Source organism: Pelophylax lessonae (genome assembly GCF_965119305.1).
Source record: "Pelophylax lessonae genome assembly, chromosome: 3".
Lineage (NCBI taxonomy): Eukaryota > Metazoa > Chordata > Amphibia > Anura > Ranidae > Pelophylax > Pelophylax lessonae.
Window position 1 is genome coordinate 204,114,410 of NC_138770.1, and position 16,280 is coordinate 204,130,689.

General features: G+C 41.7%; 1 protein-coding gene across 1 annotated transcript in view; it reads right to left on the bottom strand.

Moving 5' to 3' along the window:
* Nucleotides 1–7,248: 7,248 nt before the first annotated feature.
* The window catches only part of LOC309551035 (diacylglycerol O-acyltransferase 2-like), a 47,171-nt gene continuing 38,139 nt past the window's right edge, over nt 7,249–16,280 (bottom strand). Inside the window, exons 5-8 of the mRNA XM_082251476.1 lie at nt 14,965–15,169; nt 14,223–14,397; nt 11,683–11,885; nt 7,249–7,844 (exon numbers count right to left, since the gene is read on the bottom strand). Coding sequence (XP_082107602.1) covers nt 7,690–7,844; nt 11,683–11,885; nt 14,223–14,397; nt 14,965–15,169 — 738 coding nt within the window. The 3' untranslated portion in view covers nt 7,249–7,689. The remainder of the gene's footprint in view (nt 7,845–11,682; nt 11,886–14,222; nt 14,398–14,964; nt 15,170–16,280) is intronic.

Sequence of the window (16,280 nt, forward strand, 5' to 3'; positions counted from 1 at the left end):
GCATCTCAATCGGGTTGAGGTCAGGACTCTGACTGGGCCACTTCAGAAGGCGTATTTTCTTCTGTTTAAGTCATTCTGTTGTTGATTTACTTCTATGCTTTGGGTCATTGTCCTGTTGCAACACCCATCTTCTGTTGAGCTTCAGCTGGTAGACAGATGGTCTTAAGTTCTCCTGCAAAATGTCTTGATAAACTTGGGAATTAATTTTTCCTTCAATGATAGCAATCTGTCCAGGCCCTGACGCAACAAAGCATCCCCAAATCATGATGCCCCCACCACCATACTTCACAGTTGGGATGATTTTTTTTTTTAATTCTTTATTTAGTAAGACAGGAAGGCATACAAGAAGGCAACAATATGTGTGAAAAATAACAGTAGTCCATTATCACAGTACAAACAATGAATCCAAAATCGAGTAGTTTTCAAAAACATGACAGCATAAGAGATCGTGGAGAGGCGATAGACCACCAGGGGACCCCAACGTTGAAGGCACGATGACTTAAGATAGACAAGAAAGCCCAGCGGGCATATCTAGGGAGATCCCTCCACCCACCAGCATCCATCTCAGGGCCGGTTTCAGGGAATTGGAAGAGACATCCCCAGAGTCCCAAGTCACCACGATAATCACCAAGGGGTCTCGAGTGTGTATGCCCCCTAGGGGGGAGAGCAGGATACAGGCCTGGGAAACAGGCTGAACGTAGTATAAATAAGCTAATAAGCTAGTGTCAAACTCCTAGGTCTAGTAGAAGAGGGGTATGGAGTAGAAGGAAAAAACAGGCGTGGAGCCAGAAGAAAGAAAAAGATAGGTAAGGGCAGTGCTGTATCCTGGCCTAGGCCAACAAGGCCCAGGCCTAGGGCGGCACTTTGCAGGGGGGCAGCAAAAAAATATTTCATTATTTGTATAATGACTATGGACTTCCTATTTATTATACAAATAAGTGTAATAATCCTATAATTACAATTAGTGGCAGCAAACACAAGTCCAAATATCTTAAAAGAGTAATCTTACTAAACCCGTAACATAAGGCTTTACTAATGGGCACTGATAAGGCTGCACTGGTGGCCACTGATGAGGCCACACTAATATGCTGCACTGACAGGCAGTAAAGAGGCGGCACTGATGAGGCTGAACGTATGGGAACTGATGAAGCTATGCTGATGGGCACTGATAGACTGTGGTTGTGGTTGTGGTCTGTGGTTTACAGATGACAAGGTGGGTCCTAAACAGGAAGGGGTGTGGCCTTTACAGGAAGGGGTGGGTCATATTTAAATTAGGGGGTGCAGTCAGTTAGTCAGGCCTAGGGCAGCACAAAACCAAAATACACCCCTGGGTAAGGGAAGACAGTAGAAGGGGGAGAGGGAGGAAAAGGGGGAGGAGGTAGGGGAGGGAAGGCCTACCCCACAGCCACGATCACCTTCAGGCAATTAGATCTTTATATTCTGTCGTAAATGTGAATTCATGCCAGTAATACCAGCGTTTCATAAACGTTTCCCTGGTACTGTGCTCAGTGGCAACTAGGTCTTCCATTTCATTGAGGCAGGTAACCTTACAGAGCCACATAGCCACCATAGGGGGCTGAGTCTGTTTCCAAAGCGGGAGGATGCAGCTCTTTGCCGCCGTAAACAAAAGCGGCAGTATCGATTTCCAATAAGATGCCCTCGGAAAGTCATGATGGTGGAGCAGAAAGAGGGCTGGATCCAGCGTAAGGGTATGGTAAGTGAATTTTTGGGCAATACGAAGAAAAGATGCCCAGAAGGGCTGTAAAATAGTGCAAGACCAGAATACATGCAGATAGGACCCCACTGCCGCACCGCATCTCCAGCAGACCTCCGGACAAGCCGGAAACATCCGATGGAGTTTTGTCAGTGTATAATGGCAGCGGGTCAGACACTTGTATCCAAACTCCTGGTATCGAGAACAACGGGAGGTCTTGTACGTGAAAAACAGCATCCTTTCAACCTGGTGATCCGTAAAAGCCAGATTCAAATCTCTTTCCCAGAGCGCGATGTACGGGGGTCGGAAAGACTCATCAGGTGTGACCAGAGCACGGTAGACTAGAGAGATCGTGTGACGCAGAGGTGAGGGATCAGAGCACAGATCTTCAAAATATGTAAGCCATCTAGTGAACAGGGATGCCGAAGGTAACGCCTGTAAGAAGTGAGCAAGCTGAATCCGTTGCCAAGAGGACAAAACGGCAAAGGCTGCGCTAGAATTCATAAGAGATCTGCAGACCCAGGCCCCAGCTCTCACGAAATGCTGGGCCTGATGACATCCAGCAGCTTTCAGAGAGCGGAAACCTGGCTGGGCGACTCCTGGCAGAAAGTCCGGGTTGTCAATCACTGGGAGGAGAGGCGACGGAAAGGTAGCCAGGGGACCATCATGACACAAACGTCTTCCCACAGCTAACGTGGAACCTATGGTCGGGTGAACCGACAGATCCCTGGGTACCGGGTGGAACTCCACAGAGAGGACTGGAGGGAGGACCCCATAGAGTGACACTCAAGTCTTACCCACTGCTTCAGGGAGCCATGGCGATACCAGTCAATTATGCGAGAGAGATGACATGCTTCGTAGTAGAGGACCACGTCGGGCAGTGCCATGCCGCCACTCAGTTTAGGCAACCGCAGCACCCGCAGAGCTAGGCGTGGAGGACCTCTAATCCAGAGGAACTCCCTGAATACCTGATTCACCTTCTTAAGGAAGGAGGATGGAACAGTTACAGGCAGGGCTTGAAGCACATACAGGAGGCGAGGCATCACGTTCATCTTGATAATATTGCAACGTCCAAGCCATGAGAACATTCCCTGATGCCATCCTTACAGATCCTTCTTTAGACGAGCCAATAAAGGCGGGAAGTTATATTCGAAAATCTGTTCCGGCAGCTCGGGAGAGAAATCCCCAGGTACCAGATATGGGACTGGCCCCATTTGAAGGGAAAATCAGCCCTGAGAAGGGACGATAGAGATGTTGTCAGGCCCACCGTAAGCGCTTCCGATTTCATTTGATTTATTTTGTAGAACGACAATGATTCATAGACGGGAAATTCCTTGAAGAGATTGGGGAGAGAGGTGAGAGGTTTAGTCAAGAAAAAGAGAAGGTCGTCAACATACGCCGCCACTTTAGGGGACTCCCCCGCCGCAACCGACAATCCAGCGATGTTCACATTGGCCCGCACCGTCCTCAAAAAGGGTTCTAGGGTGAGAACAAAGATCAGCGGGGAAAGGGGGCATCCCTGACGAGTGCCATTCGTAATATCCAGGGGGTCTGAGAGAGACCTATTGACCTTCACCTGGGATGAGGTTTTGATGTTGGTGTGCTGTGCCTCTTTTTCGCCACATATAGTGTTGTGTGTTTCTTCCAAACAACTCAACTTTGGTTTCATCTGTCCACAGAATATTTTGCCAGTACTGCTGTGGAACATCCATGTGCTCTTGTGCAAACAGTAAACGTGCAGCAATGTTTTGTTTGGACAGCAGTGGCTTCCTCTGTGGTATCCTCCCATGGAAAACATTCTTGTTTAGTGGTTTACGTATTGTAGATTCGCTAACAGGGATGTTGGCATTTGCCAGTAACTTTTGTAAGTCTTTAGCTGACACTCTAGGATTCTTCTTCACCTCACTGAGCAGTCTGCGCTGTGCTCTTGCAGTCATCTTTACAGGACGGCCACTCCTCGGGAGAGTAGCAGCAGTGCTGAACTTTCTCCATTTATAGACAATTTGTCTTACCATGGACTGATGAACAGCAAGGCTTTTGGAGATACTTTTAAAACCCTTTCCAGCTTTATGCAAGTCAACAATTCTTAATCGTAGGTCTTCTGAGAGCTCTTTTGTGCGAGGCATTGTTTACATCAGGCAATGCGTATGTGAAAAGGAAACCCAGAACTGGTGTGTGTTTTTTATAGGGCAGGGCAGCTGTAACCAACACCTCCAATCTCATCTCATTGATTGGACTCCAGTTGGCTGACATCTCACTCCAATTAGCTCTTGGAGATGTCATTAGTCTAGGGGTTCACATACTTTTTCCACCTGCACTGTGAATGTTTACATGGTGTGTTCAATAAAAACATGGCAACATTTCATTCTTTGTGTGTTATTAGTTTAAGCAGACTGTGATTGTCTATTGTTGTGACTTAGATGATGATCAGATCACATTTTATGACCAATCTGTGCAGAAATCCATATCATTCCAAAGGGTTCACATACTTTTTCTTGCAGCTATATATATATATATATATATATATATATATATATATATATATATATATATATATATAGATATTATATATATATTATATATACTGTGTGTGTGTGTGTGTATATATATATATATATATATATATATATATATATATATATATACACACACACACACAGTATCTCACAAAAGTGAGTACACCCCTCAAATTTTTGTAAATCTTTTCATGTGAGAACACTGAACAAATTACACTTTCCTACAACGTAAAGTAGCAAGTGTACAGCTTGTATAACAGTGTAAATTTGCTGTCCCCTCAAAATAACTCAACGCACAGCCATTAATGTCTAAACCGCTGGCAACAAAAGTGAGTACACCCCTAAGTTAAAATGTCCAAATTGGGCCAAATTAGCCATTTTCCGTTCCCGGTGTCATGTGAATCCTTAGTGTTACAAGGTCTCAGGTGTGAATGGGAAGCAGTGTTAAATTTGATGTTATCTCTCTCACTCCCTCATAGTGGTCACTGGAAGTGCAACATGGCACCTCGTGGCAAAGAACTTTCTGAGGATCTGAAAAAAAGAATTGTTGCTCTACATAAAGATTGCTGAGGCTATAAGAAGATTGCCAAGACCCTGAAACTGAGCTGCAGCACAGTGGCCAAGACCATACAACGGTTTACCAGGACAGGTTCCACTCAGAACAGGCCTCGCCATGGTCGACCAAAGAAGTTGAGTGCACGTGCTCAGCGTCATATCCAGAGGTTGCCTTTGGTAAAAAGACGTATGAGTGCCGCCAGCATTGCTGCAGAGGTTGAGGGGGTGGGGGGTCAGCCTGTCAGTGCTCAGACCATGCGCCGCACGCTGCATCAAATTGGTCTGCATGGCTGTCGTCCCAGAAAGAAGCCTCTTCTAAAGATGATGCACAAGAAAGCCCGCAAACAGTTTGCTGAAGACAAGCAGACTAAAGACATGGATTCCTGGAACCATGTCCTGTGGTCTGATGAGACCAAGATAAACTTATTTGGTTCAGATGGTGTCAAGCGTGTGTGGCGGCACCCAGGTGAGGAGTACAAAGACAAGTGTGTCTTGTCTCCAGTCAAGCATGCTGGTGGGAGTGTCATGGTCTGGTGCTGCCGGTACTGGGGAGCTAGAGTTCATTGAGAGAACCATGAATGTCAACATGCACTGTAACATACCGAAGCAGAGCATGATCCCCTTCCTTCAGAGACTGGGCCGCAGGGCAATATTCCAACATAATGACCTCAGACACACCTCCAAGACAACCACTGCCTTGCTAAAGAAGCTGAGGGTAAAGGTGATGGACTGGCCAAACGTGTCTCCATTGAGCATCTGTGGGGCATCCTCAAACAGAAGGTGGAGGAGCGCAAGTTCTCTAACATCCACCAGCTCTGTGATGTCATCATGGAGGTTTGGAAGAGGACTCCAGTGGCAATCTGTGAAGCTCTGGTGAACTTCATGCCCAAGAGGGTTAAGGCAGTGCTGCAAAATAATGGTGGCCACACAAAATATTGACACTTTGGGCCCAATTTGGACATTTTAACTTAGGGGTGTACTCACCTTTGTTGCCAGCGGTTTAGACATTAATGGCTGTGTGTTGAGTTATTTTGAGGGGACAGCAAATATGCACTGTTATACAAGCTGTACACTCAATAAAAAAATATTTACAAAAATGTGAGGGGTGTACTCACTTTTGTGAGATACTGTGTATATATATATATATACTGTATATATATATTATATATATATATATATATATATATATATATATATATATTTGAATAAATAAAAAAAATATCACAATAGCCCCATCTATAAAAAGAATAAAATGTGTATCAAAATAGTCCCATAACTGAAATGGACTGCTGGACGTTGCCTGGAACTATGAGGGATGTAGTTCCTTGGAGACAGCCTCTATTTAGCAAAGTACTATATGGCACTACAAGTCTCAGAAGGGATGGTATTCTGCAAAAGGGGGAAAAACAAAGAAGAAGCCTGGACTGGAGTTGCCAGAGTTCACCTCTGTGTCAGAGTGGGATTTTGCTGCTGTGCTTGCCTAGAGACCACTGTGTCATCAGAAAGACTCAGGTTGCTGGAGAAGAGTTTCATGAAAGATCATTGCTAGAGCATCCAGAGTTGCCACCAACGCCATGGGTTTCGAACACCAAAGGACAGAAGACTGAATAGTGATAAGGGACGCCTGGCCACAGCCCCATTTTCCTTCTTATAAAAGGTACAGCCTCATCCTAACTTGGAACTGCTTCAAACAAAATAAGGTGAAAGACACACCTTTCTCCTGCGCTCAGAAAACGAGGCTCCCCGCCTGCTCTTCCCACAAGGCTTTGCAAAAGGCATCTCAGATGGCTATGGTCTTGCTGCCCTAAAGGACTGGGGAAGTCCAACAGTACTGCAAACAAAAAACACAAAAAGGGTGCATCGACCTAGCGCATTATCCTCAATAATGGTTTTATTGTTGTAAATAAAAAATGGCTACTCACAAACACAGATGAAATCAATCATATCGGACTCTTGAGAAACTTGAGTGTCAAAAGTAGTCCATACGAAAGTCCATTGTCCTATTAGGATGACGGCTGACGCGTTTCGAGGCCTACGCCTCTTCCTCAGAGCCAAAGAGGATTTTTCAGCCTCTAGGCAAGTATTGCTTTAGTTAGATAGATATAGCATTGGGATATTTGGAGGGAATTGGGTTCAGAAATACTTAATCCTGCATTGACTTGTATTATACAAATGTGTTTTATTTTGGGGCTGTTTTTTGCTGTTGCTGTCTTTTTGCTGTTGTTGTCTCATTGGGTGTAAAACTTGATTAAATCTTCCTACTTTAGCATTGGTATGTCAGAGGTACTGCTAGAAGGATCATTGTCACCCAGAGTCAGGGGACCCATACATCAGCGGCTCTATACACTATACTTTAATAACAATTATTGATTTTTTCTAAGCCTTCTTTTTGAAAAAAATTTTAATTCTGTGGGTTTAGCTCTGCTTAAGTATAGTTCAGAGAAATACACAGACAAGTTTTTGTTAAGTTTGTATTGATTATACTGATACCTTTATTGTAAACATTTTATTTAACTTCTGCTTACTGAAGTCAGGCTTGGTCAGTAAGGCAAAGTGCAGTAACCAATGCCGAATAACCATTTAGAATGTCATATTTCACTGATCTGACCAAAATAAACGAAATTTACTGGTTGCTACTGCCCTTCAGACATTATCGTTGCTCTTTCCACTGCTTTAGTATACAGGTAAGCCCATATAAGCTGCCAGTTCATGGACTCTGAAATACTGGGCTCTCTCAATAGGAAGACTTGAGATATTGTCATCAATTTATCATTTGTATTACCAAGTCCAATCGAGGCATCTGGATCTCTCTCAATCAGTCAGATTCGGTTCTGTCTGTGTATCAGTCTGATGCCATGAAGATACATGTTTTATTTGGTCCAGTTGTTCTGTAACACATCGTTTTCATACCAGCAACAGACAGTCAGTCTGCTGTAGACCAAAGCGCTCTTTGTGTGCATTAAAAAGCTCCTGAAGACAGTCTACATAGAGAGTATGATACGCATCCACTTGCTGCTCAGAAGGATTCTTCATCCTAGGCACAGGGATGGGTTTACCAACTGGAATGGAAATGAAAAGTTCAGCTTAGGACAATCAATCAATCTAACCAGCAGACATGCCAGCTATTAGTGTGGTTTTACCTGACAGACACACCTTGTGATACACCCAGGCTCAGTTTACAAGCCACGTGTATGGAGTAATAATGACAACATATACAGTTTACATGTGACAATGCTAGGTGTTTTGATTGTCTAAATAATCCATATAATGTGTAAGTCAACCCAGAAATGAAAATTAAATGTCTGTAGTTGCTTTTTCACTTGCAAACTTGCAGAGTAATTCAAGGGAAAGTGACAGCATCTTTGCAACTGGACCCACTGATGTCTTGCCAGTGCTCCACCTCTCATTCCTCCATGACAGCCAGCAACATCGCACATTGCTTCCATGGGGGAGCATGTCACTTCCTCTTGTGTTACCGTGCTTGAGTCTTACTATCACTTGCTGGGCCTGAGCATTGTTACATGACAGAGGAAGTGACAATACAGGCCCCTTGGTGTCCAACCCCAATCCAAACTGGGAATTTTAGTGTGTGCTTAGACATAGGAAGGATTAGCGAAGGACTGGCTGCAAGGTATTCATCAGTGGGGGGGGGGGGGGGGGGGGTTGTCCTTTGCAAGACAATGCTACTTGGCACCTTAAAGGGGCAGTGACTTTTTAACCTGCCTCTGTCGCTTCCAAAGAAAAAAAAAAACCGGTATAAAATGTAATCACCTAAAAGTTCCTACACATACTTGCAGTAGCTTTCAATCCTCTTCCTCTGCCTGAATGCCAGACTGTTGGCCAAGCTGATTGGGTCAAGCTTTAAAACTTTCTTGAGGTATTGAAGCTTATCTGTCACAGTTCTCACCATGGATTACAGACAGCCAGGCGTGGTCGCCGTTAAGTACCTGACATGGGATTTGAACCTGTATACTTTAACATTCTGTCCTGTTATCCGGCCTCTGAGCCACACTTCAGCTCATATGGATCCAGTCTTGTTAATCTGGTATTGCCTGCAGCACTAGGGGGCTGGACTTCACCTGATTATGCTTCTGTCTCTCATTGTCCACCTAAAGCTAATTGCTCAATTAAGCAAGGTATAAAACACTGCCTCTCAGTTAGAGCAGCGTCAGTTCATTGCTGATCTTTGTTCCTGTTTGACAGACCTTGTTCCTGTGTTGCTGATCTTGGTTCCTGTGTTCCTGATCATTGTTCCTGTTTGACAGACTTTGTTCCTGTGTTCCTGTTTCCTAAGCATGTGTTCCAGACTGACTCCGGCTTCCATCCTTACCTTCGTTCCTGCGACCTTATCCGGACTTGTGTCATCCAGTGACTTCTGTTATTCCTGGACTTCCCTTCCCATTGTATTCCTGCCTGTCCTGCTTATTGGAGCACCTTCCCTGCCAAGCCCCCGTGCACAAATTCACAGCCCAGGTGGCTTTCTTACCTGGTCACCTTGGACTGTGGATATCTGCAAGGGTGAGCGTGCATCTCTGCGTTACAGACTCCGACAAAGGTAAGCCCCGTGACATTATCTACCACTATGTTGGAGGCTACTACTTCCAATATTGTCCTTTGACCAGTGAGGAAGCCTATCATATTAATGATCCAGTATGGAGTAGGCAAGCTTTCACACTAATAGGCAGTGTTGGAGCTTTGCTCTATTAAAATGACCTGCTGCAGGGATGTATTACTGCATTTTATAGCTGTCAGCAGTTTTTCCATAGACACCTTAATGGCTAGTGGTAAAGGACTTTCTTTTGCTTCAGAACTACTTCTCTGCCCACACAAGTCTATGGGAATGCAAAAGATGAAACAGGGTAAATCTAGGTCAACTGCACCTGCAAAGAACTGTAAATTGTGAAAGATCATATAAAATGCCTCAAACTGATGTAAAAAATAGGCAGCATTTACCATCAAAACCAGCTGATGCAGGCCCTACTGACCCTAAACCTAAAAAAACCCAAAAGTTATTATGATGTTATAGGTGGAGTCATTTTGACTATGGCTAGCCATACATTATACAGTTTTCTTGTACAATTTTCCTTTAGATTTACCAAAAACCAAAAATTTGTATGCCATCAGGCAGGCCCTTGCACTACATAGTTGAAGGTAAATCTACAGAAATTGAATAAGAAAATTGTATAATGTATGGGCAGCTTAAGTAACCTGATAGCATTCTATAATACTTGAGAAACCAAGTGGCTGGAGCCTTCTACTATTGCTTGACATTTTTGGTGTTACTTGGAATATTTCTACTCCATCTGTTGCATTCTACATAAAACACCTAAACCTTCCTCTCATAATAGTCAGCTATTCAGACCTGGTGATTCAGGCATAGAACATTTTGATACCCCTTGATATGCATATAATTCCATAAATCTCTCAGTCCCCCCCGGGAAAAAAAAATATTTAAGTAAAATCTTAACTAATGTAGGAAGGAGAATCCGGTGGACCCTACCACTGGAGATCTCCCCGATGCTACCCAACAAGGATCAAAAGGTACCCATTCCCCTAAATCTCAACCCAGTGAACACAAGAACACAAAAAAAAAAACACTACCTAAAAAAAGTGAATTGTTTATTAAATAATAATTACAGAGTGTATCCCGGGATAGCTGTGTACAGCCAGCTCCCTGGGTCCAGGCTAAATACCCTGCTACACTTTATAAATATTCAACCACAATTGCTCTACTCTAGTTAAAAAAAAAAAAAAAAAAAACGTGCCCCCCCTGCTGCAGGCTTCCCTGTCATGTAAAGTAAAAAAAACTAATTGTAAAAAAAAATAATAATTAAACATTGTAATAAATAATTTTTAAAAATTGTAAAATAAAATAAATGTTAATTTTTTTTCTTTTTTTTTTAAATGTAAAAAACAATTAAAAAGGGCTAGTTTACACAGGTTGTCTGTTAGGTTATGTTTGGGGGGGGGGGGGCTGCCAGGTAGGCTGAACAGGGCCCCGTGATTTCTAACAGCAGCCCTGGTTACATCCAATGCTGATCACCACAGTGATATCACCCGTGATATATTAGAAAGTTGACTCCTTACCAGATAGTGGACCATGTTTAATAGTCAACAGAGCAACAGCGCATTTAAAATAACCAGGATGTCATACTGTCATTCCTCATCCCCTTGCTGCGAACTCTCCCATACAATGCAAGAAAGTGACATCTCACAGTGCAATATGTTTAAAAAATCTGTATCTTTAATATTAGAAGTGCACTTACAAATTTTCCACTATAAAATCGCCAATAATCGCCAATAAGGAGCCAACCTTCTCTTATATCATGGGTGATATCACTGTGGTGATCAGCATTGGATGTAACAACTATCTGTTTTTTATATTGCTTATATTTATCGGATAAGAGTGGCATTCACTTGCACTTAGATATGGGACTATACACCTTATTTTATTTTAGATGTTGCACATAAATTACCTATTTTTTCGATTTTTTAAGTTCATGAATTGGGACCTATTATTTGTTTATATGATTTAAATATTTTTCAACACACTCATTTTATTATGTTGATGTATTTTTTATAAAATAAAAAAAATTGCATTTATTTCACATTTTTGCACTTTATAAATTGAGATTTTTATCATGAATTTATATTAGAGTTTTATGCACATTAAGTATGGTATATTTTTTTTATCATGTTGTATTAATTTAGTGCCACGCTATTAGATTTATCTATACACTAATTTGGTATCACAGATTTTTGTGTAGGCTGCTTTTATGTGTTAAAATCTTCCCCAGCGTAGAATTATTTTTGTTTTTGCAAAACACATTACACCTGGTTCAAAATAAATGAAATATAAAAGTAAGATAAGAAATTCCTATGTTAAGTGTCACTGACCGACGGTGTTGATGGCTCTTCGTAGTGGCATTATTCCTTTGGATGAACTGGAAAAGATTCCTTGCCCAAAGAAAATGCAGGGAGCAAAACCAATCCATTGCTGGAATAATTCCTGGAGGCTCTTTTTCCAGCTGCCAGGCTCAAAGTGATACTGCCAAAGAACTTCATTCTCCCCAAAGGAATACACAGGAACCAAGAAGGCACTGTAAAGCAACATATTGTGTTACAATAATAGCAAGCAACTCTTTCAATCTGAAATATTACCTGCAATAGATTGACTTCTACCTGCCTATGGCCACCATTAGCTTATTACAGTCTAATCAGTTAGAACAGTGATTGCGAACCTTGGCACCCCAGATGTTTTGGAACTACATTTCCCATGATGCTCAACTACACTGCAGAGGGCATGAGCATCATGGGAATGTAGTTCTAAAACATCTGGGGTGCCAAGGTTCACCATCAATGGGTTAGAAGATTATTTTTGATTGATTATTATAGGCTATTGCACTTTGCACCTATTTATTAAACAGGACTACTTCATGTTTTTCACTTGTAGGTTGAAAACTCTTTCTGGTTTTTATTGCTCTCTGTGTACCATCTAAGGGGATCCACTTCCTTTACTAAGGGACATGGATGTAACTCCACTTCCTAAAACTCAATCTTTAAAACTGAGCTTACAATATTTCCCCATCTACTAATCCACTCACTTGTTATTTCTCACCTTGACTACTATAACTCTCTCCTTATGAGCATTGGAATCCTCAGACTCATACACCTTACCAAGCGTTAAGTGTCTGCCATCCAACTATGCGAAGCCCTCCACTAGCTTCCAAACACCCAAGAAAAAAATGAAATATATTACAAATAACATACAAAGTCATCCACAAATCAGTCCTCAGCTACATCACCAACCTCATCTCAAAATATGAATCAAACCAACCTCTTCAATCCTCCCAATAATTCTTCAGAGCCTCTCCCATCCTCTGGAACTCCCTGTTTATTTTGCTCTCTGCCTGCCTATATAGAAATTTCCTGAAAATTTGCTAGAACAACTCACCTCCCACGTTTACCTTGTGTATCACTTGCCCTTCCCTTTAGGTTGTAAGCTCTCACGAGCAGGGCCCTCCTAACCCTTTTGTATTGAATTGTATTGTATCTGTACTGTCTCTCTTTATAAGTGCTGCACAATAATTCCTGTGTAATATTAACCACTTGCCGACCGCTCACATGGAGCGTACTGCGGCAAAGTGGCTCGTTCCCGTCCAGCGACGTAGACCTTACGTCGCTGGACTACTCCCCCTGTAGGCGGCGCTCGCGCGCCGCCGGAGGCGCGCTCCCGCTGTTTTCATTCACAGCGGAAGTCGGGCCAGGGGAGGAGCAGCGGCGATCGCCGCTGCTCTGCCCCGATCGTCGGGGAATCTAGTGAGGAGATCCGCCCGCCTGTGTAAACAGAGCGGGCGGATCTCCATAGTGACAGGGAGTGACAGATTGGAGTGTTCAGCATAGCTCTGTCCTTCTGTCACTCAGTCACCTTCCCCCCCCCACACGTCAGTAAGCACCAGGCATACATTAACCCCTCCCTCTCCAATAAAATTAACCCCTTCACTGCCAGTGTCATTTTTACAGTAACAGTGCATATATATAGCACTGATTACTGCAGTAATGTCACTGGTACCCCCAAAAGTGTCAAAAATGTCAGTCAAGGGTCCGATCTGTCCGCCGCAATGTCGAAGTCCCGCAAAAAAAAAAAATCGCAGATCGCTGCCATTACGCGTTAAAAAAAAAAACACCAAAAATGACAGAAATCTTTCCCTTAGTTAGTAAACACAATAACTTTTGCGCAAACCAATAAAAATATGCTTATTGCGATTTTTTTTACCAAACATAGGTAACAGAAAACAAATTGGCCAAAAATTTTAAAAAAAATTGATTTTTACATTTTTTTGGGGGGGAATTTCATATAAAAAAAATGTTAAAAATATTGTTATTTTTTCAAAATAAACGCTCTTTTTTTGTTTATAGCGCAAAAAGTAAAAATCGCACAGGTGATCAAATAGCACCAAAAGAAAGCTCTGTTTGTGGGAAAAAAAGGACGTAAATTTTGTTTGGGTACGGCGTCGCACGACCGCGCAATTGTCAGTTAAATTCGCACAGCGCCGAATCGCAAAAAGTGGCCTGGACGAAAGACAGCAAAATCCTCCGGTGGTCAAGTGGTTAATAATACATTTAATGATGTATTCATTATTGCAGAGCGACACCAATGTGTGTCTTTGATATCTGCCTAGAGTTCAGCTTTAATATTTTGCCACCTCAACATGATTGACATTATCACAGACAATTAATAGTCCATTAGCGCATAGGCCAAAGTCGGTCTATATGTGACCAGACAAACATTTGTTTATTTATTACAGGTACTTATATAGCGCTTGTCAATTTATGCAGCGCTTTTCATATATATTGTGCAGTCACATCATGAACGGTTTTCAGGCTCCTGATTAAAAAAATGTCAGGACTAAATGCAAATGTTGCAGATGACTTACCCATTAGTTAGGGCCTTCCTTATGAATCCCTTCCGTTTTCTTAGTGTGAGTATATGCTTATTCTTGGTACAGTTTAATGCCTCTGCTGCTCCACCCACAACTATTACCACAACATTGCCAGATCCATGGCAGGACAAGAGGTAGTCTATGGATGAATGGGTCACTGAGCACATTCCTGCAATAGAATTAACAGGACAAAATAAGGATTTGTTTACTATATTTTGTGTTCCATTAAAAAAAAAAAAAAAAAAAAAAAAAATTTAAATATCAAGCTTGTAAACGAGCATATGACAGCCCAAAACGTTTGATCAAACAAGTCGTTATTTAGTTATGAAAAAGATATAGAAGAAACACTTTAAGATACATTTGGTACTGCATGTTCAAACTAAAAGTGGGTAAGAACAATTGCTAATGGATGATTGTGGTTAAATCATATAGAGGCATGTTTATAAAACAAAATTATCTGCATCTTCTCCCAGTTGAGTCAGATTTGCTACTGTTTGCCCAACATTGGGATCTGCCACTCATAAATAGGAAATCTAGGTCTGCTAGGTCTTCAGCATAATTATAAAACCTCAATTCACTTACCTTGAACATTTTTAACCAATCATCAACTAGCAAAATAATTCATTTTATCAGTGCTATTGTATGGGTATATGTGACTGCTCAAACCCATACTGTCATCTCAAGTCCACATTCACCCTGTGCACCCGCTGTATATTTATTAACCCCACAGATTTACCTGCAGCCAGAAGATAATCTCTGTATAAAGGCACCTTAAAATTTCCAGCTAATGTGGTGAGATGTGGTTTCAGGTTGGGAAAAACGTGGGAAAATCCAGTACTGTCTGTGCCAAAGTTACAGAATGCTCCAATGCTCATGATGCCATGAGGATGGTATCCAAAGATGTAATTGTGTCTTGGGTCTAGATCTACAGTTTTATGGAGCTGAAAGAAGAAAAATAAAACAGTTTACATTTCATTTTAAACACATTTTGGTCGTCTTATTCAAAAATAAAAGTTTGTTTGGATAGTTGATAAAAGCTGAAGGATGTTGCTATCTATTTAGGTTGATACAGTGGATATAAAAAGTCTACACACCTCTGTTAAAATGTCAGGTTTCTGTGATGTAAAAAAATGAGACAAATAATAAATAATTTCAGAACTTTTTCCACCTTTAAAGCGGAACTCCACTTTTGTTGCGAAAAAAAAAAAACATTCCCCTCTGGGTGATCTTTATACATTGCAAGGATTATAACAAATTTTGTTGCAGATTCCTACCTTTTGTTATTCTAAAGAAAACATTGTTTGTTCCTCTGTGCCTCTGTATTGAGTGGGTCTAATGGGAGTGATTTAATAATTATCAATCAGTTGTGCAGCTGCAGAGCACTAATGAGGAAATCTGCTGGGCCTGCATTCCTTTAGACGTGTTCCTATTGGGAGCATCTCAGCAAAAATGACATTTTTGTTGCAGAGGATGCCTGAAATCTGACTATTATTAGACAGACTTCTTGGAAAATCTGTGAGCCAATCACGCAAGCAGGAAATTATGTTTTTACATTACATTACATTTACAAATACAGCAGCTGCAGATTGAAAAGGAAAAATTTGAAAAATGTTTAATAACATCCAATCACAATATGACTTGTCATTTTTTCTTTATTTGCTATTTCTCCCCCCTACGAAAATGGAGTTACTTTTAATTAATTAATTAAAATTAATTAGTTAATGTGACCTATAAACTGTACAACTCAGTAGAACAACAAACTGAAATATTTTAGGTGGAGGGAAGTAAAAATAAAAAAATAAAAAATATGGTTGCATAAACGTGCACACCCTTTAACTTATACTTTGTTGAAACACCTTTTGATTTTATTACAACACTCAGTCTTCCTGGGTAGGAGTCTATCAGCATGGCACATCTTGACTTGGCAATATTTGCCCACTCTTTGCAAAAACACTCCAAATCTGTCAGATTGTGAGGGCATCTCCTGTGCCCAGCCCTCTTCAGATCACCACACAGATTTTCAATCAGATTCAGGTCTGGACTCTGGCTGGT